This window comes from Pseudochaenichthys georgianus, chromosome 9, assembly GCF_902827115.2.
Source record: "Pseudochaenichthys georgianus chromosome 9, fPseGeo1.2, whole genome shotgun sequence".
NCBI classification, from domain to species: Eukaryota; Metazoa; Chordata; class Actinopteri; order Perciformes; family Channichthyidae; genus Pseudochaenichthys; species Pseudochaenichthys georgianus.
Genome location: NC_047511.1, coordinates 3561917 through 3585358, shown reverse-complemented (window position 1 = coordinate 3585358; position 23442 = coordinate 3561917). Strand labels below are relative to the sequence as shown.

At 41.7% G+C, this 23442-nt stretch overlaps 1 protein-coding gene across 1 annotated transcript; it reads right to left on the bottom strand.

The window, feature by feature from the left end:
• Nucleotides 1-8626: 8626 nt before the first annotated feature.
• Nucleotides 8627-20817, bottom strand: tti2 (TELO2 interacting protein 2). The gene is given in 13 exon segments (XM_034091104.2): nucleotides 8627-9115; nucleotides 9523-9682; nucleotides 12624-12764; nucleotides 12842-12974; nucleotides 12977-13053; nucleotides 15368-15438; nucleotides 15792-15871; nucleotides 15874-15919; nucleotides 16032-16073; nucleotides 16075-16090; nucleotides 16174-16370; nucleotides 18830-19316; nucleotides 20697-20817. Coding segments are annotated over 12 exon segments (1581 nt in total). The 5' UTR covers nucleotide 19316; nucleotides 20697-20817; the 3' UTR covers nucleotides 8627-8983.
• Nucleotides 20818-23442: the final 2625 nt, after the last annotated feature.

Here is a 23442-nt window from a genome sequence, read left to right as displayed (position 1 = left end):
TACTTGAATAATGTACTTAGTTCTTTACACCACTGCTTTCATCTAAAAACATGAATCAAACTGACATTCCCATGTATTTACTTTCTTCCAAGATGCTCATGGAAGGGAGAGTGACAAAGAGGAACATGTAAAGGACAATCCTGGAGAACAGCGGGACACAGAATCCGAGCCAAAGGTTTTCCACAGCAGGTCGGACACTTCAGACCTCAGTTCAGAGAGGAGTGGACCCCCGACAGAGCCGCGTCCTCAGCAGGTCACCTGAGGGAGCGGGCCGCTGCCAGCCGAAGGACTCAGAGGAGGAACCGTTCTGCAGGGGTTTGGCACACTGCTGTGTTTACCCAGCGGATTATAACGGACCACTGCGGGATCCGAGGAGTCTTCTCCTCTCTCTCAGGTGAACAGCTGGAGCAGCTGTGCCCCGCTGGGCCGAGCAGGCCCGGGGGGCTGAGCCTGCAGGCAGCCCCTGTCAGAGCTGCAGGGACGTCAGGGTTTCCTACGGGCCTCCAACAGCACGCACCGGTATGCAGACGACCCACAAACAAGTGACACATCTTTTAAAACTCATTCAAAGAGCTCATCAGTTTTACATTTACATTGTACAGAAACAACGTGACCGTTGGAAGAAGAATTCAGATCACAACTAAAAGTAGCAATTCCACTTCATATCTTCAGACAGGTCTTTAACTACACTGAAAGACTGAAACGTTGACTTTAATAAAATGTATTCTGTCAACAGATTTCACTTCAATGTATAGGTTAGTTCAAAGCAATTATATTACGTATACCAAATATTGTGTATTTAAACTTAATAGTATCAGTTTTTTCAGTGTATATTGTTCAGGTGGCCACATTTTTAAAGACCCCAACATTTTTTACTCAGCTGCTACTCTTATGCGCATTTCCACTGCAGGGCCTCGCTCGGCTTAGTACGGTATAGTTAGGCCTTGTTAGGCCAGGCTCACTTTATGCTGCGTTCCATTACAGTTTAGGAACTGGGGCAGTAACTATAGTAACGCAGTGGGCGGAGCTGTGACGTCATCTTCAATGCGAAACACAAAACCAACATCAGCCGTTAGCTGTTAGCACTCAGAGCTCACAGCTCCTCATCTCTGTTCAGAAACTAGACAAAGTACAAACCACAGACTGTCTGGCCGTTTCTCAATGTCGAATAAAACTGCTGCAGAGCAACTATTTCAAGTATACTACGTCATCGAGTGGCACCGAAGGACTGTTTAAATACATGTTAAATGCCCAGCATTCTGCGCCACTCTGACGTAGTATACTTGAAATAGTGGCTCTGCAGCATGTGGACTCGACATTGAGAAACGGCCTCTGTGTCATGGCGAATACAGTCGCTGGTTTATTTATGTCTGTATAGGCCGTTGTTGTGAGTGTGGACGGTCGGAGCATATACTGCGTTAGCTTAGCCGATCTCCATTCAGAAAACACGCATTTTAAAAGGTTGTTCGCCTTCCGTCTGTCTGCAGACTTGTCAAAGCATTAATTCATGGTGTTTACTAACCGGTATCAGTATGTTGTTACTTCGGCATCATTTTGAAACGTGTATTACAATTAAATCACGGTCAATATGTTCATTTTGTTGTAGGCCTAGTTGTAGCCCCCTTGCCAGCGATTCTCTCTAGTTTAGCATCACCAGCCCGCCTCAGCCTGGTTGTTGGCCCGGAAAGAACCTCGATTTTGGAGAGCCAGAAAACTGTGAAATAGTACCCGCAAGGCGGAACTACGCCTAGTGGAAACGCAACCAAAAACGGGCCGGGCACGGCACGGCAAGCTTAAACCGCGCTGTAGTGGAAATGCGCCATTAGTGGGGTAAATTGACCCACACTTTAAAATGTGTGTTCTCAAGTAATAATATTTTTCATACACGATATAAAACTTATTTTTCCTTAAAACATAGGATAAAAATCTCAATGCTCCTCATTACATTAACTACCAGTTTTTAAATGAAGGAGCTTTGAAAGATACCAAATCAGAAGCAGGTTTATTACCAGGTAGGTTGACACTATGGGCTTGGATATGTCTCATAATTATTTGTGTGAACATAAAAATAATTTGTGTGTAAATATGTGATTTGTAAATGTAAAACACCACAAATGCATTTAAAAGATTTGCAAACTCACAAATAAATGTGCAAGTGTAAAACGGATCTGCAAATACGCTAAATATTTTCACAAATAAAAAAAAAGATCTGTGAATATCTCTTTAACATTTACAACTTTCGATCAGGCATTTGTGAATCCATTTTGTATTTGTCGACCAAAAATGCGCTTGCGGATCTCAAATCTCTGTTCGTGGATCGTCTTTTTACACACACGGAATTTTGAGACATATTTTCCGCCGGTCTCGGCTAAAATCTACTCGTGTCACTCGGTGATTTTCGGAAACCACGTGACCTGCTGATGACGACATGTCCGCATGATTTCAAAGTAAGAGCATGATGGTTTGTTTAATGCTCTGTTTTTTTATTATAATGAACAGCGGAACGTTTGATGCATTCTTCATCACCATCACCATCATCATCATCATCATCATCATGTTATAGTGATACAGTTAGTTTGTGTTAGTTTATTGGTTCAATACAGCATATATCGAGCACATGCCTTGATGTTGAAGTACAGGCTATACGCCACTTCCGGGTCCCGGGGGAGCAGCTGAGCAGCTGGCAGCGAAGCAGCCCAGATAAAACTCTTTCTTCATTGTTTGTTGTGTATTCAGTCAAGCGGGTCGAAGTAACAATGTAAAATTGTAAGTACAATGTAAAGTCCTGTGCTCCGCAGGTGCCGGTAAAGAGCAATACAATGACAAAACCTTTCCAAACAAAACAACTAGTAGGCTAGGTAAGCAGGCAGGCAGGCAGGCAGATAGATAGATAGAGAGATAGATAGAGAGAGAGAGAGATAGATGATAGATGATAGATAGATAGATGATGAGATAGATAGATGATATCATATGCAATCATATATAGATAGATACTTCATTCATCTCAAATTGTGAAATGTGTGGAAACAAGTATAAACACAATAACATTAAATACAAATGAAAGCAATAGACAGGAATATATGCATATACAGTAGAAAGAACACGATGAATATTATAACATTTAATGTAGCCTTACTATGAAGGCTAACCTAAATACGGTGCTTTTCTACAGATTACTTTTACTGCACTGGTAAAGTAAAATTAGGGCGATTAATAAGATGTGAAGTGCTTTGTAACTTTGACCCGCTTGACTGAATACACAACAAACAATGAAGAAAGAGTTTTATCTGGGCTGCTTCGCTGCCTGCTGCTCCCCCGGGACCCGGAAGTGGCGTAGGCTATAGCCTGGACTTCAACATCAACGAAAGTGCTCGATATATGCTGTATTGAACCAAACTAACACAAACTAACTGTATCACTATAACATGAAGATGATCTCAAAATTCCGTGTGTGTAAAAAGACGATCCACGAGCAGAGATTTGAGATTCGCAAGCGTATTTTTGGTCGACAAATACAAAATGGATTCCCAAATGCCTGATCGAAAGTTGTAAATGTTAAAGAGATATTCACAGATCTTTTTTATTTGTGAAAAGATTTAGCGTATTTGCAGATCCGTTTTACACTTGCACATTTTTGTGAGTTTGTAAATCTTTTAAATGCATTTGTGGATGGTGTTTTACATTACAAATCACATATTTACACACAAATAATTTTTATGTTCACACAAATAATTATGAGACATATCTATGCCCATAACACGTACGAGGAATTTGACTTGGTGTCGTGGTGCATTGGTGTCTGGTAAAAGTAAAACAAGAATTACAAACACATATAGAGAACTATTTTAAGAAAACTATCAATTAAAACATAAAATAAAGTTATTTTAAAACAAATCTCTACAGAAACTGATCTCTTGGATTAAGTCAATAAACAACCAATTCAATTCTGTCCATACCACATGGTGAATTATAGGTTTCGGTGAAACAGCGCCCTCTAACAGTGACCATTGACATAGAAAAGAGAGGATTTCATCAAAATGATTACCTGAGAACTTCATTAAGATGAAGTACTGTGAGAAGTTGATAAGGGTGAAGCTGCTACAATCAGGAAGTCACCACTGCTACTTAATATTATTGCTTTCAACTAACCTAATTTGTTGACAAAATACACTTAATTAAAGTTAACGTTTCCGTTTTTTCAAGACACTTTGCTTACCTATGGGTTTGCCGAATTACAGAAGATGTTTGGACAGCCTGGAGCCTCGGTGTTATTTTCCAAACAAATGTAACTGAGTTTTTCTAAAACAGACACCAGCTCACGGATAGAGAGCTGCTGATGGGATCACTTTAATATGTAACCGATTGTGTATTTGTCATGCTTTCCCACTGATGGGCCACCTTCATTCAAAGGGTAACTTACGTTTAATAAAGGGTGTTAAAGTCACTATAACATGTTATTAGAATTGTTACATAAACAATGCATAATAATGTGAAAGCGCTGTAATAATGTAATGTAGTAAGTCGACTTGAAGCTAATTCAATTAATATTAAGATTTCAGAAGGATATTTTTCGCCCATTTTCCTAATTTGCAATCTTATTTGTTCTTGTAAAAAGTAAGATTAAAAAGTAGCCTACGCAATGTGCCTTTCAAGTGTAGTGAAGGAGAAGTTCCTTACATTCTAATTAAAGCTATGGTTTTTAGTACAGAATTCTGTCAGTGTGTTGCCTCAGGCTGTACCGAAGGACAAAGAGGACACTTTGTAATCAAAAATACTTTAAAGTGTTCATCTGAATAATGTATCTGAGCCTAATATTAACTTTTGTTCAACTTTGGAGAACATATTTATCAACCGCCTACTTTAGACGTTTGTTATGATTAGCATTGGATGTTTAAAAGGTGTTCATCCATGATAACAGGAGGAACGATAATGTCCAGACACATTTTTAAATGCTGCACTTATTATTTTAAGAATTACTTTAATACTGAGAAACTGTCTGTTGATTAGTACACTGAAAAACTGAAACATTGACTTTAAATAAATGTATTATGTCACTAAGTTTCACATAACTATAGTTGAAGACAATAATATTAAGTTTAAATAAAAAATATTGGGTTCAACTTAATATCATTGCTTTGAACTAACCTTATACAGTTATGTGACATTTGATGACATATACATTTAATTAAATGGGACCTATCATGCAAAATGCACTTTTTTATGTCTTTTATACATAAATGTGTCCCCGGTGTGTCAGAGAACTCACAAAGTGGCAGAAAATAAAACCCTCTCTCTTTTCCTCCGTACCCACATCTCTAAAAACGGGGGTACAACGGAGCTGATCCAGATTTGCTGCCGATATGACGTAATATCAGAAATGTGGGCTGGCTTTACGCCCACGGCCCAATCAGAAACATCGCTATCAGAAACAATTTGGAACGTAATATGATCTGTGTTCACATTAGCAAGCATCGCTAACACTCAGAGCTAACGCTGTAGGCCTACTGGAGAGAGTATGTGTAAAAAAGCAGGATATAAAAAGGAACTCACCTTGTGGTAAACCTGCAAGAGAAAAAGCATTTGAGCTCCATACTGTTTCATTAATAATCCTTGTGGGGGAAACTTCTGAACCAATTGGAAAAAGGACTCTGAGAGACACGAGGAGAGCTGGAGCTTTGATGGCAAACACTGACGGTTTATTGGAGCTTCGGCCGGAGAATTCACAAGACATGTCACGGCCTATGCCATGGAAAGGAGACGGTGAAAAGAGGAAAATGATGAACTGTGTCAAAGGTTGAACACCTAAGCAAATTATTCCCCAACAATCCTTGATGTGGTTTGGAACATGATAGGGCGTTTAATCACGGCAGAATTTAGCTGAGTATCTGGGTAGTACCCAGAATCAGCTCTTTAGTAACAGGGCTGAAATAGAGGGGTATGAGGCATGGCTAGAATGGGTGATCTGTTTGGTATTTGAGTAAAACACTTCAGACATGTTTTTATATATTTTTATTTATAAAACGGACAAGTCAAATCAAGCAATCTGATTGGTTCTTAGCCGTGATATACTGAGCGTATACCACGGGTAGAATTGTAAGTTACTTTTCACAACAAGTCAGTATCCCTCCGCGTCTGAGAAAAACAGTATACCATTGGTCTGAAAAGCAAACTGCATGCAGTTGCTTTTCAGACTGGAACAAGAAAGCAGCGGAGAAGTAACGGGGCAGAAACCCTCCTTTTTACGCAGCGGTCTCTTGTTTTTTCCATATACATCAAACGCCAACACATATTCAGTGTGCAGTTCCTTTGGCATTAGGGCAGGGATATCTAGATACTTTCCAAGGTTTGACATAATGAATTGTGCTACTTTTAAAGCAAGCAACGATGTTTTCAAATCTGTAATCTAAGAGGTCCGCAAAAACACTATCGACCAATCAGATTGCTTGATTTGACTTGTCAGTTTTATAAATATATACACATTTCTTCCGGTACGATACAAATTTACAAAGCCTAAAATGGAAACATTTAAGATTAACTTCGACCTCCGCTTCGCGTCGGGCCGAACCACGCCCCTTAGCTGTGATATAATGAGCATATACCACGGCCTGTCGTGAGCTATTGCTTAAATATCTGAGACCTATAATATATGCCTACAAATAGTATAATAGGATACCTTTAAAGTCAATGTTTCAGTTTTTTCAGTGCAGACAGCATTTTAATGTTGTTGTCTGTTGATGTAGAGCAGGGGTGCCCAATACATCGATCGCGGCCGTTTTTTTTTTTTCAATTTTAAAGTTAGCCTGTCATCCATCCTTACTATGGCATTTGCCACTTGATTGACGTACAGGTAAGCTAGTCTGAGTGGTATTGTAGATCTCTAGGGCTGGGTCATCACAGTAGCTCCCAAGCTGAAAAAGTGTGGGCACCCCTGATGTAGAGCTTCCTTAGCTCACTGTTATACATTTCGTTAACTCACCATTGTTGTTAATGCTATGTTCTTAATTTGAAGTCAGAGTAGCTGTCAGAAATATGTAGATAAGCACCATTACTGTGGCATTTGACTGAAGTGTAGTACTTAGTTCTTGAGTCCACACCACTTATTCCCTACAAATCAAGTGATATTCTCTTGTTGTTTCCATTGTTCACAGGACCTGGTGAGCCTCTCACACTTTGGAGGCTTCCTGCTTTATCCCTACTCCAGCTTCCCTGCAGCCTCAGCCCATTACCTGCTCCCATCAGTGCGGTCCAGGGTGGATCTCAGAGCATATCCAAGCATCCACACTCAGGATTACATCCCCTCTCCTATGATGTCTTCCTTTGTTCCTGCCTTGGGTGGTGGTGGATTGAAATATCTCGTCCCCAATTTGCTTATGCTTCCCAAAACAGACCGGGACTCAGTAGAAGACGCTGAAACTGACTGAAATCAAGACGAGTCGCAAACAGGTGAAAGTACTGAGAGCAGTTACTGCTGACTTAGTGTCCCTGCATGTTCAACCCTATGTTCAGAATTCAAAGGCTGTTCACTTGCTTTGAGAGTACATCAAGTATTGGTAAAGTCTGAAAATGGTCTTGTAAAAACCCAATAGTGTGTATTGGTGACGTTTCATTGTGGGTGGATAAAGCTCAACCTTTAACCTTAGCTTAACTCACATTTACTTGAAAAGGAACAACTTCCACAGGACTCCAATAAAAAATAAAGCTAAAACTAAGTATTTTTTTCCACTGAAATACAAATGTTTACAGCATCGTACAAAAAGGTGAATTTCCTTATTAAAGCCTACAGGAAAGTTCCAATAACTGCACGTTCATCGAAGGCCACTTGAGGCTTGCTCCAAGAGGAAGGCGGGCCTCGTGTTTAAATGCCGACTGTAGAGCAGGAATGATAATGTGTGCTGCCTCCTACAAAATGTTTGAACTATATTAAGTCCTAAAGTGTCGTGACGTAGTATGTGCCGCTGTGAAGGGAAGAGAGGCAGGCGGCACCACTGTGTTGATGGGCGGTGAACTCTCTGTGTTGGCCATGTTGTTTTGTGGATTCTGTTTCAGTTGCTGCATGACGAGATGACCGTGTGGTTGTTGTTGTTTGTGAATACAAAGGGTATGAGTTGTGGGGGTCTGTCAGGTTAGGTGTGTGGTTTGCTTTTGGGAGGGCGCTCCTGTTCCAGAGCAGGACTGATTGGGTTAAGGTTTAGCGTTGACATGACAACCTATAGTTGGGATCAGCAGGCAGAGTTCCATAGGGCAGTATATCCCACTAAAAACAAACTCATTATTTCCTTATATTTGTTAGGAAAAAGTACACCAAGCTGTTTTTGGAAAGAACTAGTAGAGCTGTACATAATAGTTTGTGTTCAAACCCAGTTGTATTGCACAGATGACGCTAAAGATTAAACTTATACTAGAATGTTTGCTCTATGAAGCCTGATGTACTTTATGATGCTGTTTTCTTAAAGTTTGTATTTTGTTGGTCGAACGCACTTATTGTGAGTCGCTTTGGATAAAAGCGTCAGCTAAATGCAACGTAATGTAGAAATACCTTCCAATGGTGAACGCTTAGCATTGTTTCCAATAGGAGTGATCCATACATTTCCAATAACCCCAGAGCGTCACAAAGTCCAAAGACAACTGAGAAATGTTTTCAATTTAATCAGAACCATGGTTCTATTTCGTCCCTACTGACCGGCGCTGATCATATCCTGCTCATTTTCAAAATAAGAAACATGGCATCCAGCTATTGTGTTAGAGCGCTAGCGAATAGAAGCACACGTTGTACATAGTGATATCATTATGTAACGGAAGTAAACTAAATTCCAATGGAGGCGTCTCTGTCTGGAGGGAACAGGGATTAGTCTTTACGCAGCATTCATTTGCACAAAAACCTATAGAACACACTACAGGAAAGTATAAAAACCCAAATAGCATAATCGGGCCTCTTTAATGGAAGTAAAAGAAGTACAGCACTAGACGCAAAATATTTGTGGTTTTATGTCTTTAGTGGGAATATGTTATGTTCAGATGTTCTGCTGGAACACCTCTCTGTCGTCCCAGTTAGTGTCGCTAAGTAGCCAAGCACCTCAGAACTGCAACAGCTGCTGTCGACCTGTCGAAGGAGAGGCTGAGAGACAGACAGACACACAAACACACAGACAGACAGACAGACACACACAACACAGACATACGACAGACACACAACACACAGACAGACAGACAACAACACAAACCACAGTCAGACAGACACACAACACACACACAGACAGACAGACACACAACACACACACAGACAGACAGACAGACAACAGACAGACACACAACACAGACAGACAGACACACACCAACAGTCAGTCAGTCAGTCAGACAGACAGACAGACACACACACACACACACACCACACCACACACAGACAGACAGTCAGACAGACAGACAGACGACAGACAGACACACACACACACACACACACAGGTGAGTGTCTTCAGAAAGGACAGTTTATCTTCAGTTCAGGTGAGTGTCAGCAGGTAACCACACCTGCAGGTCTCCGTGGCAGCAGCTGTCCATCAGCTTCAGACAGAGAGACGTCTCCCCCATCAGCTTCTGTCTCACTGAGTCACTGAGCTGACTGTCTGAGGACACAACAACCAGCAACTTCAACAGGCAACGCAGTAACACAGCAACACGACACGCCATCCTGAGAGAGACCGGCGAAGAGACAAGGGGCCGTTAACAAGAATATCATCTAATAACCTATATTCAATCAACAAAATGCATTCAGGTCCTTTCAGACGGTGATTCAAGTGTTCCAGCTGCTTACTGATGGGCCTATCAGATCTCACCTCCAGCTCAGTTAAAGCATGTCCAATAGGTTCAGAGATGTCCACTCCATAGCCAAAGTGCGCCCTGCTCTGCACCTCAGTGACTGCTGATCCTGCCCAAACATCCTTTATACTTTACCCGGATCTTTGCTGTAACCAAAAGCACTGTTGCAAATACTGCTGTTCAACCCAGTTATAAACCTTGTCAATTCGCCAAAGACTTCCCAAAAGTGTAAAATTAGAGCAATAATATTAACTTAAAGACCTAATTAAGGGATTAATTGACTTTTCTTGTATCCCATCCAATAAAAGCACTTTTACACATCATGTCAATATCCACCCATGAACACACGCATACAGTACACTGATGTGTGCATGCATAATGCATATGTTGATGGAAGGCTGCCATACTTTAACTTATCTAATGCTCATTCGCACCAATAGCGCGTTCACACCGGCGTACTTTTCCCCGTACTTTTCCCGTTTAGTTCCGTTAGTACCCTTATGTCTCATTCACACCAAAAATATTACTTAGTGCCGGGAACTTTTACCCCCATTTTTAGTGCCTGCTAGAGAGGTGGTACCAAAAAAGTACCAATTTCTATTGGCTGGGCAAATTGCAAACCAGGCCCGGCAAAACTGAAACGTTTTTTGAAGCCGCCATTGTATTTGCTGGCATTAGCATTATTAGCATTAGCCCCGCTCACCAACGGAGAGAGAATAACTTATGGCAACACAAAATAAAACATGGGAGCGGTGGAGATGAGGAGGTGTCGGCGTTCTGGCGATTTACTCGGAAGGCTTCAGTAGAAGCTGCTGGGACTCCCAGCAGCTTCTACTGAAGCCAGTCCCCAACTCCGGGGACTTCCTGCCGGGGACTTTGGGCGGCAGTATACGCCGTGAAGTGGTTTGCGGCCTGCAAGTAAACCCAAAGCAGAAGAAGAAGAAGAAGAAGTGACGTCAGCGGCTTCATTTGCCTAATCCTCCCTCAGGGACTTTTTCCGGTGTGAACGCGATCTGTACTTAGTGAACCTTTGTGGGAAAGTACTGCGGTGTGAATGCGCCTATAGACTATTGTAGGAGCCAATTAACCCTGGGTATAAGGTAGGAACCTATGTTTGTTGGTGAGAGGTTCCGCCGGAAGGCCATACAGTTTTTGACCACACACACCAGAACACACACACACACACACACACGGGGCCCTTCTCACTTCTCTTATTTTTCATTTCCTCGCTCCTCTCGGTCTCGGTCTCACCGGAAGTTGATTTTTCTGCTCCATCTTGAGTAGCGTCCCAGTGGCCTTATTTCTGCCGGAGGACCGAGGATCGAGGAGCGATAATGGAGGAGCTATAATCGAGGAACCACCAGACCATCCTTCGATGAAATCCTCAGACACTTGCCCCGCCCCCTTACTGTGTATCGCTCACTGATTGGACGATGCAGTGCATGCACTGATCTGATGCTTCTTGACATGAGAGCAGTTTCCCAGCGGAGTGAAGAAAACACATGAACCTCACGAGAGTCACTCCTCAGTTTATACCGTGTTTTGTTTCAATTCATGTTTCATTTAGTTACAAACATGTGATATATCTGAACAACAAAGTGGTCAACAATCATTTTATTCATTCATTTATCTTTTTTGAGAATGAGTTCTTATTTCATGTATTTGGGTCTACAACAGATGATACTAATGTTTGTGTCAGTAAATGTGTGCTAACAGAGGCGGGGTGTGTGTGGAAACAACGGGGACAGAGCTGCTGTCAGACGATCAGCTGTGCGGCGTCATCACAACGGACGTCGCTTCACGTGACGCTCCGGAGGAAAAGGACGTCCCATTGCTCTTAAAACTCATTTCCTGCTTCTCTGTGGTTTCCTTGCGTCTCTCCATGCGTCCTTGGAGGGAGGGACTAGTCGCAGGGAAACGACGCAAGTGAGGAAAGCAAGGAATCCATTTAACCGAAGTGAGAAGGGCCCACGGAGAACACACACACACGGGATTACAAACAAACAGAAAGGGTATTGTGTAAACCGTAATATGGTGGGTCAATGATGGAAAGAAACCATAAAAAGGGAAATAAATGGACTGTTTCGAACTGGAAACTTTGTCTCTGACTTTTATTCGGCAGCAAACAAGGTGTGGTCATTACACCAACAAAGCTGGCTTAGCCTCTACATATAGACACCTGTCAAATGAATTTTACAGAGGTCTTTGTAGAAAAAAGTGTAAGAGGGTTCGACAGGTTGGCTAAGGCAGCCTTCAGGGCAGATATGATCAGTGTTCATTTAAACCATTGATTGGATGGGAAAAAGGACTTCTGTGATACACAATCTGCTCGTTTAACAACACTCAACTTTGGCCACATCAGCTCCAAAAAGGACAAAAGGGACATGTGGGACAGCAGGATTTTGGACAAGGCATCCAAGGAGCGAGGGAGGTGGGTGAGTGAGTGAGTGAGTGAGTGAGTGAGTGAGTGGGGAAGTGAGTGAGTGAGTGAGTGAGTGAGTGAGTGAGTGAGTGAGTGTGGGTGTGTGTGTGAGTGTTGAGTGAGTGAGTGAGTGAGTGAGTGAGTGAGTGTGTGTGTGTGTGTGGTGAGTGAAGTGAGTGAGTGAGTGAGTGATGAGTGAGTGAGTGAGTGAGTTGAGTGAGTTTTGAGTTAGTGGGTGGGTGGTGTGTGTGAGTGTGAGTGCGTGTGCGTGAGTTGAGTGTGTTGTTTGTGTGTTGTGTGTGAGTGTGATTGTCGTGCGTGGTGCGTGCGTTGCGTCGTGCTGCGTTCGTGGTGGGAGGGTGTGTGTGAGTGAGTGAGTGAGTGCACTAACCGTGGCCAGGCGCTTTGGTTACTTTCTGCAGGACTTCGAGGATCTTCATCTACTCGCTCTTCAGGTGGATCTGTGATCTCCAGGTATCCAAGCACCACCCGCTCCACCTGCCGTAGGTGTCTGCACACCGCCACGCCCATCCTGACCCCGCACACAAAACAAATGTACCCTTACACACTGCTGCAACACCACCACGAGCACATATCAAACGCTCCTACCTGTCTATGTACAGAGGCAGAGCCGAGGCGTAGACGCGCCGCCGCTCCGACTTATGCTCCGCCTCCATGTGAGTCAGGACCAGACGGAGCACGTCGTCATGCCGACAGGGCTTCCTGCGAGATGAAGAGGGGGAGAGGAGGGGGGCTTCTCTAAAACCACCAACAAGTCCAAAAGACAGGATAGGACCGACTGCAGACAGAGAGAGAGAGAGACAACGTAATACTTCATTACATATTCTGCTGACTCAGATGTTAATTGTAAAGTAATATTGTATTCAATGTTTAAATTGCTTGTGTTTTGATAGGCTGGACAAGCATAACGTATATTTATATTGTGTATTAATATTATATTCTATAGATATACAGTATATCCTTCATTATTGACATGTATATTCACTGTTTTGAGTATTTTGTTTATCTTCTACTGCTGATATGTATCTTATTGTTTTTAAAAAAATTTATATTATTTTCTTTTTGTATTTTCTTCGAATTCATGTGCAATGTTTTTTCTTAATGCTGCTGTGACGAAAACACATTGGGATCAATAAAGTATATATTTATCTTGTGTTATATTTGAACACATGCAAAAGGAAACAGTTTGCAACATATTCTTTTTACACCCGATATAAGTTCCACTGTGGGTTGAAATTCATATGTGTGTTAAATTGTTCCAGTGAACTCGACTGTGCACCACTCCCCTCACCCACTCAACCCCCCCCTGTCCCCCTCACAGATAACTGTCCGTCTTGTTGATAGCTGTCAGTTACCAGCGGCCTCACGTCATGCAGATGCAGAGTCAGCGAGTATTTAGGAAATAATGACTGAGGTCTGGACCTCGCTCACCCTATGGGCCAATTCCAAACCTACACCCTAACCAACCTCCACTCTGTTTGCTCGTTCGCACAGAGGGTCTGTTGGAGTAGAATTCTCCTTAACAAAGTGCTCGGTATTAGAAAATAATACCGAGTATTATTAGTATTCAGTCAAATAAGTGTAATGTTAAGGTGTGTACAGTGTTGGCCCAGTGACTGTGTGTGTGTGTGTGTGTGTGTGTGTGTGTGTGTGTGTGTGTGTGTGGGTGTGTGGTGTGTGTGTGTGTGTGTGTGTTGTGTGTGTGTGTGTGTGTGTGTGTGTGTGTGTGTGTGTGTGTGTGTGTGTGTGTTGTGTGTGTGTGTGTGTGTGTGTGTGTGTGTGTGTGTGTGTGTGTGTGTGTGTGTGTGTGTGTGTGGTGTGTGTGTGTGTGCAACTTCATGTGTAAGGTTGAGGGCCAAGCTGCCAAGGCCTGAATGCAGTGAGGTGCGTGCGTGCGTGCGTGCGTGTGTGTGGTCTAGCATTACTATACTTGTGGGGACCTAAATCTGTTTACATAGTCACGTGTGGGGACTGGCTTCCCTTATGGGGACAAATTGGAGGTCCCCATAAGGGGGATCATTAATTTTAGGGTAAAGACTTGGTTAGGTTTAGGATTAGGGTAAGGGTAAGGGTAAGGTTAAGGGTAAGGGTTAGGCATGTGTTGGTTATGGTTAAGGTTAGGATAAGTCTCCAGGAATGCATGTAAGTCAATGTATAAGTGATGTATACATGGTATGTGTGTGTGTGGTGTGTGTTGTGTGGTGTGTGTGTGTGTGTGTTGTGTGTGTGTGTGTGTGTGGTGTGTGTGTGTGTTTTGTGTGGTGTGTGTTTGTGGTGTGGTGTGTGTGTGTGTGTGTGTGTGTGTGTGTGTGTGTGTGTGGGTGTGTGTGTGTGTGTGTGTGTGTGTGTGCGTGCAACACGTTCTCACTCCCATCCCGTCACATATTGACGGGCGGTCAGGGCCCCTCCTCGTCGCTATATTACTACAGGGTACCCCTTGCCCGTCAGGCTTCTACGGGCAGGGCGTCCCATAGACCTTCATAGACCACGTGATCAACAACGATGGCCGACCTTCGTGTTATTCTCGGTGGAAAATGCCTATTTTAAGGTTCATGTGGCCATTAAAATGCGTTTTGATGTCATTGTATGCGAGTAATGAGTTTTTATTTCTGATTATTTGTGCAGTACATGTACATGATGTTTAGTTTGCTAGTTATGACGAAGATTACTTCATGAATGCTAACGAGAAAACACATTTCCACCAAAAAAACGTTAGCATTCATGAAGTAATCTTCGTCATAACTAGCAAACTAAACATCATGTACATGTACTGCACAAATAATCAGAAATAAAAACTCATTTTAATGGCCACATGAACCTTAAAATAGGCATTTTCCCCCGAGAATAACACGAAGGTCGGCCATCGTTGTTGATCACGTGGTCTATGAAGGTCTATGGGACGCCCTGCCCGTAGAAAATGACGGGCAAGGGGTACCCTGTAGTAATATAGTGACGAGGAGGGGCCCTGACCGCCCGTCAATATGTGACGGGATGGGAGTGAGAACGTGTGTGTGTGTGTGTGTGTGTGTGTGTGTGTGTGTGTGTGGTGTGTGTGTGTGTGTGTTGTGTGTGTGTGTTGTGTGTGTGTTACCTGATTACCAGCAGTGTCCTGTAGAGTACAGATGTTTTGAATAACCCTGGTAGAGAACTTCTGCTCTGTTGAACTGCCGCAGATCAGCAGCAGGCTGAACACAAACACAAACATCATCACCATCATCATCCATCACCATCATCATCATCACAAGTACTGCACTGACTGGAGACCACTGACACCGACGCAGTGTGACGGCACAACGACCACTCACAACAGAGTCACCACTGTAGGAACAGATAGCCGCTGCAGTATTGGTGAGACAATGTGCAGCACACAGTATTTCAAGTGTTTTATCTCCCCCAATATACAAGTAAATAAAAGTATTGAAACTTGTATTATTATTGTGATCAATACGTTGAAATGTTTTCATGTATTGAAAGCAGTAATACAGTCCGGTATATATATGTATTCACACTGTGTGTGTGCATAAGAGTGTGTTCTCACCGTGTTGAGTACAATATGATGCAGACAGCGTACTCCCAGAATGCAGTCTCCTTGTCTGAAGTGGTCTGTGAGGAGGAGGGAGGGGGAAGGAGGCGGGACAGGTGAGGGGAGAGAGAGGGACGAGTCACCTAAACACAGACACACTTGAGTTGGACATGTTCAATGCACATGGATGTGAACTACATTTGAGCTCATGAACGCATTAACACATTATGGCTGAATGAAGGTCAAAGGTCAAACCTGCAGGAGCGTCCAGGCGAACACGAGCTTCACTGCTTCATTAGCGATGCCACAAGTCTCTGCAAGCAAACACACAATATAACACACACACATGAGGAGGACCCTCCTTGACCTAAAGCAATGTCTTTGCATTGATCCTCACTTGGTCAGTTGAGGCTGCAGGATGTCCAGGATCCCTCGGAGAATTCCTCTGTTCTTCCCTTCCTCTTCTCCCTCCTTCGTCTGACTCCCGCCCCCCATCAGGAGGTGGGGGGAGTCCCTCCAGCCCCCTGTCCTCAGCAGCGCCTCCTGCAGGCTCCGAGCCCCAGCTCTGGAGGAGGAGCTGGTCCAGGGCTGGTCCTGAAAGATTGAAAAAACTTAACATTTGAATTTCATGGTTTGTTATTTCAGATTTTATATCTTAAAGAGGAAATATTATTTTCAGCTTCATATCAGTATGTAGTGTCTCTATTTAAAGAGTCCTCTCCTGATGATGTTCAGGTGTATATCAGTATGTAGTGTCTCTACTTAAAGAGTCCTCTCCTGATGATGTTCAGGTGTATATCAGTATGTAGTGTCTCTACTTTAAAGAGTCCTCTCCTGATGGATGTTCAGGTGTATATCAGTATGTAGTGTCTCTACTTTAAGAGTCCTCTCCTGATGATGTTCAGGTGTATATCAGTATGTAGTGTCTCTACTTTAAAGAGTCCTCTCCTGATGATGTTCAGGTGTATATCAGTATGTAGTGTCTCACTTTAAAGAGTCCTCTCCTGATGATGTTCAGGTGTATATCAGTATGTAGTGTCTCTACTTTAAAGAGTCCTCTCCTGATGATGTTCAGGGTGTATATCAGTATGTAGTGTCTCTACTTTAAAGAGGCCTCTCCTGCTGATGTTCAGGTGTATATCAGTATGTAGTGTCTCTACTTTAAAGAGTCCTCTCCTGCTGATGTTCAGTGTATATCAGTATGTAGTGTCTCGACTTTAAAGAGTCCTCTCCTGATGATGTTCGGTGTATATCAGTATGTAGTGTCTCTACTTTAAAGAGTCCTCTCCTGCTGATGTTCAGGTGTATATCAGTATGTAGTGTCTCTACTTTAAAGAGTCCTCTCCTGCTGATGTTCAGGTGTATATCAGTATGTAGAGTCTCTACTTTAAAGAGTCCTCTCCTGCTGATGTTCAGGTGTATATCGTATGTAGTGTCTCTACTTTAAAGAGTCCTCCCCTGCTGATGTTAGTGTATATCAGTATGTAGTGTCTCTACTTTAAAGAGTCCTCTCCTGCTGATGTTCAGGTGTATATCAGTGTGTAGTATCTCTACTTTAAAGAGTCCTCTCCTGCTGATGTTCAGGTGTATATCAGTATGTTGTGTCTCTACTTTAAAGAGTCCTCTCCTGCTGATGTTCAGGTGTATATCAGTATGTAGTGGTCTCTACTTTAAAGAGTCCTCTCCTGCTGATGTTCAGGTGTATATCAGTATGTAGTGTCTCTACTTTAAAGAGTCCTCTCCTGCTGATGTTCAGGTGTATATCAGTATGTAGTGTCTCTACTTTAAAGAGTCCTCTCCTGCTGATGTTCAGGTGTATATCAGTATGTAGTGTCTCTACTTTAAAGAGTCCTCCCCTGCTGATGTTCAGGTGTATATCAGTATGTAGTGTCTCTACTTTAAAGAGTCCTCTCCTGCTGATGTTCAGGTGTATATCAGTGTGTAGTATCTCTACTTTAAAGAGTCCTCTCCTGCTGATGTTCAGGTGTATATCAGTATGTTGTGTCTCTACTTTAAAGAGTCCTCTCCTGCTGATGTTCAGGTGTATATCAGTATGTAGTGTCTCTACTTTAAAGAGTCCTCTCCTGCCTGATGTTCAGGTGTATATCAGTATGTAGTGTCTCTACTTTAAAGAGTCCTCTCCTGCTGATGTTCAGGTGTATATCAGTATGTAGTGTCTCTACTTTAAAGAGTCCTCTCCTGCTGATGTTCAGGTGTATATCAGTATGTTGTGTCTCTACTTTAAAGAGTCCTCTCCTGCTGATGTTCAGGTGTATATCAGTATGTAGTGTCTCTACTTTAAAGAGTCCTCTTCTGCTGATGTTCAGGTGTATATCAGTATGTAGTGTCTCTACTTTAAAGAGTAATCTCCTGCTGATGTTCAGGTGTATATCAGTATGTAGTGTCTCTACTTTAAAGAGTCCTCTCCTGCTGATGGTTCAGGTGTATATCAGTATGTAGTGTCTCTACTTTAAAGAGTCATCTCCTGCTGATGTTCAGGTGTATATCAGTATGTAGTGTCTCTACTTTAAAGAGTCCTCTCCTGCTGATGTTCAGGTGTATATCAGTATGTAGTGTCTCTACTGGGACATGTCTCCATGCTTTAATGTTCAAAAAGCTCTTTCTTTTCCTCATACTGCCTGTGCTGCAGCACCTCTTTTCACCCTCTGTCTGAAACCAGAGCCCAGTCTGCTCTGATTGGTTAGCTGGTAGGCTCTGTTGTGATTGGTCAACCGGTTAGAGATGAAGTAAACAAAGGAGTCCAATGGAGGTGTTTCAATATTATGTATTATTATTATGTATTATTATTATTCTTGTCTTGCCTTCTTTGCAGCATCAGTCATCTGCATTGAAACAAGTACAACTATGTGCCAAACCCCCCTTTTGTGGGAAGGTGCAATGCAATAACCACCTTTAAGGTACCCATTACATTTGATCATGGTTTTGTTAAGCTAGCTAAGGTAAAGAAACTCTGGCTTTGTCAAACTGGACTCATCGTACCGCCTCCTGGAGACCTACTTATATGACAGACAGTTGCAAATCCGTGGACTCACCTGGAAATGAGTGACAGCTAACACGCACAAATGTGGAGCTACAACCAGCAGCAGACCAGTCCGACTGCCTCCATTACCCAGAGTTCCTAGCAGCGCTGTGAGGGCAGAGCATACTGCTTGTGCACGATTTGGGACGCTCTGATAGGCTGCGGCAGGCAATGAGCTGCAGTCGTCTTCACAGAGCGGCAGAGATGCACAGCCAATCAGAGCGCTGACCAGATTGCTGTAAGCCTCCTGAAGCTCCGCCCACCCATCATCTTGATTGGCTGTGAACAGCCAATTTGGATCTGCTATTTTGAAGAGCTGTTCCACATGACCAATCAGGGTGCTTGTTTCGGAGTCTGAGGAGGCACCAATCAGCTTCTCCTGCAGCTGAGACAGGAGCTCTGTGATAGGAGGAAGGTAGGGAGAGGGGAGGGGCTTATCTGAGGAGGAGGGGGAGGAGGAGGAGAGATGAAGGTCATGAAGCAAAGATGAAAGCTCCATACTGAAGTGGAGGGAGAGAGGAGGATAGCAAGAGGATGAGATGATGAAGGGTTAGAGAAAAGATGACGGGAAGACAAGGGAAAATATACACAGAGATATTAACAGTTAACTAGCAAAGTCATACATTTCCTCTCATTCAAATCTTTATTAACAAAGTCTCACAGCCGCACATTAAGGTAAAAGCAAGCCGTTTCCCTAGCTCTGTGGCAGCTGTCCATTCTGGAATCTTAACTCAGCCGCAAAGGAGAGAAATATACCTGATAAGCTAATACAGATATCCTGTGTGCTGTGTGAGGAGGGCCACATATCAGAGTTGTTCCCAAACCTGGAGAGGACTATACAAAGTTGTTGACTTTCTAAAAGAGAAAGGTGCGCGTTTTGAGTCTTTATCTGAGGCCGGGTTGGAAAGTTACATATACTTAAGTACTGTATACTTAAGTATGATTCTGAGGTATTTGTGCTTTACTTGAGTATTTTCATTTTATAATACTTTACACTTCTTAATCATTTCATTCTGGAGGTAAAATGGTACTAGTTATTTTTGCAGTTTCACCTTATACAATATAATATAAATCATGTAATGAATTATGATTTATGATTCCCTTTAGAAAGTCATAGCTCCACCAGCTGCAACATTTACACTTCAATCCATTTAATTGTATTATCATTCAGTAATGTAAAAAATATATGTTTGCTTGTTTGTTTTCCTATGACCAGAGGGGTAAGAAGTACTCAGATATTTTACTTCAGTAAAACAAAAAAATAGAAATACTCGGTTACAAGTAAAGGTCATGCATTCAAAATTGTACTCAAGTAAAAGTACAAAAGTATTGTATAATAATAAATAAAAAAGTAAAAATATATTAACGTATTAATGATACATAATGATTATTTAGTTGATTTATTTTCTTTATTATAAATATATACCTGGTAAGTAGCTGGTAACTTAATTAGTAAAATAAATATAGTGGAGTAAAATGTAAAAATATGACTTTAAAAATATGTATAAAGTCAAAGTATAGAGTAGCATAATGTGTAATAAATACTCAAATGAAGTATTTCAAATATATACTTAGGTACAGTACTTGAGTAAATGTACTTAGTTATATTCCTCCACTGCGTTTGACATAACATAAATAATAATAATAATAATAATAATAATATATGTTTTACATTAAAATGCTGCAGGTAAATTATGTTTCCAAAGCCGATTTAATATGTATTTTATTGGCCAAGGTGCAGGAGTAATATGAACACACGTGCAAGCCTGATATAACACAAATACTACAATTACTATTTGGAGTATATTATCAAATGTAAACATGTTGGTGATAATCGTTTGACTTTGTTCTCAAACTCTCCATGAAACGTATAAGCGTACCTTATATCAGCAGCTCATTCTCTTCTCCCATCGATGTGAAGAAAGAAGAATCTTTTTTCTTTAAATTCACTTTTAAATCAGACAGTCAACATGCAGACTGATAACGACGGTGGTTTTACAGAGAAGAACAGAGTGTTTGGGAAAATATCTCCGGGTGAGTACAAGCTCCTCCTGAAAGGTTCCGACCCCGCGAAATCTTCACACATCGTCACTGCTGAGCGCGAGGATGATTACATGTTTTAAAATAAATACTGTATATTAACCATTGATGTAAAGTAACTAAGTACATTTACTCAAGTACTGTACTTAAGTAAAATGTTGAGATACTTGTACTTTACTTGAGTATTTAAATTGTATGCTACTTAATTACTTTTACTAATTTATTTGTTACCTTTAGTTACTTTACAGATGTTGATGAATGATGTGAAATATAATCAAGTGTTAAATCAGACTTTAGTTCCACCTGGAGTAAATCCACCAGCTACCCTGCAGTCTACAAAGTCATTCAGACTAGCTGCACCTTCACCAGCTTTGAGAACACTTCCATGATCAATCATTATAAAACATGTCATATATATTATTCTGAAATGGACCAATCTGCACAACGACTTTTACCAGAGCCATTATATGGCAAAAGTGGCATATTATATATATACACACACACACACACACACACACACACACACACACACACACACACACACACACACACATCGAACGGCCCGATTATTCCCCCTATTACTCGTTGTATGAAGGAAATGTCCGGTCACAAAGGCACATGATGTGTGTATGTGTATGTGCTCTGCTCAGCTGTGTGTGTGTGTGTGTGTGTGTGTGTGTGTGTGTGTGTGTGTGTGTGTGTGTGTGTGTGTGTGTGTGTGTGTGTGTGTGTGTGTGTGTGTGTGTGTGTGTGTGTGTGTGTGTGTGTGTGTGTGTGTGTGTGTGTGTGTGTGTGTGTGTGTGTGTGTGTGTGTGTGTGTGTGTGTGTGTGTGTGTGTGTGTGTGTGTGTGTGTGTGTCCAACAGCGGCATTTGTTTTCAAATGACCATGAACAGTAATTTACACACATCTGGCTAATTCCATAGGTATGTGGGTGTTCCCAAAAGAAATTAGTTTAATCTTAATCTCGATGTAGTGCTAAATGCATATTGTTCTATTATTTATTCAGGCAGTTACAATTAGCCACTGCATCTATATTAGGCTATACTATATTATATATTATATTAATATTTGTAAAGCGGTCCTAATTTTTGTTTTAATTGTATCCTGGTTTTAAACGTTGTTAATATGTTTTGGATACATATTGGTATTTCTTCAGGCTGTTAAATACAATTAGCCTCTGCTGCCACCTGCTGGTGAGTCAATATTAAAATCAGTTAAAATTGACAACCGGTCCGCGAATTCTTTTTAATGTATCTGCCGGTCCTTGGCACAATAAAGGTTGGGAACCCCTGCTCTAAAGTACCGCAGTCTCTTCTCCTAAATCCTTTTGAATTCTCCTATCCACTATCCCTTAACCCCATGACGTTTCACTCAGAGGTCAAGGAATAGACGATAGGGTTAGACGTTAGGAGCTGATTTTTGGACTATCCGACCGCAACCCACTTGACCATTTAGTAAGGTAAAAAGCAAAAAGGCCTCTCAGACGCTCTTCCGTTTACATGTCTAATAAAGAAAAACAATTGGACGGTAGATACACGGATTCTTCTATCCTCGTTACCATGAATCAGCATCAGAGAGAGTTAAAGTGCTTCCTACCTGTTTACAGACACACAGCCACATCAGAGCTGATTCCCAAAGGGTTCAATGCCTTTGATGACCACACACACACACACACACACACACACACACACACACACACACACACACACACACACACACACACACACACACACACACACACACACACACACACACACACACACACACAAACTGCATTTATTCATATTTCAAAGCAGGAGGAAAAGTTTTGAAGCTGCTGTGCTCTGCTGTCAGAGGATGTCATTTACACTCAGTTATAACAAACACACGATCTTCTTTCCTTTTTAAATATAAATAGTTCAGTCAAGATCATTTATAGCACATTTTATATGACAGACATCAACTTAAAAAAAGTCAAATAGGCTGCATGACAAAAACATCTGAAAGATGATTTCAGGCATTAATCAACATTGAAACAAATAAGATAAGGAAAAATACATGTACAACATTTACCAATACAAATATATACATCTGAAGGTATTACAATAGAAAGGTCAAAAGATTGAAAAGGTAAACCATTAGCATACAAAAACTGCTAGTTGCTATAGACACTAATTATTTTTGATAAATATGAGCACAGGCAGAGTAGCTGACTTAGAGGCATTCCAACACACAGGTTAGTGAGTGTTGGAGGACAATCTTAGTGTACACGTTTATAAAAGAATAAAGATAAATTTGGGATTGAGGATGCTGAATCCATTTCTGACTCTTTCATCAAAAAGGGTTGTTTTAACCAGAAAGTGGCCATATGTGTACTCAGTGGGCTGAGTGATTTTGAAGCTTTCGGGGACTCCGGATCATTTAGATTGGACAGACTCATTATTTGAAAATTAATAGTCCACATTAGAGGTAATACTTTTCATCTTGTGCTCGATATCCAACGGTTGCAAAACTACTCATGGTAGTCAACATCATCCCACAGAGAGTAGAAATAGTGCCACTTTTTTAAAACTGCAAATTCTGATCCTTTCAGAAATGGATTCAG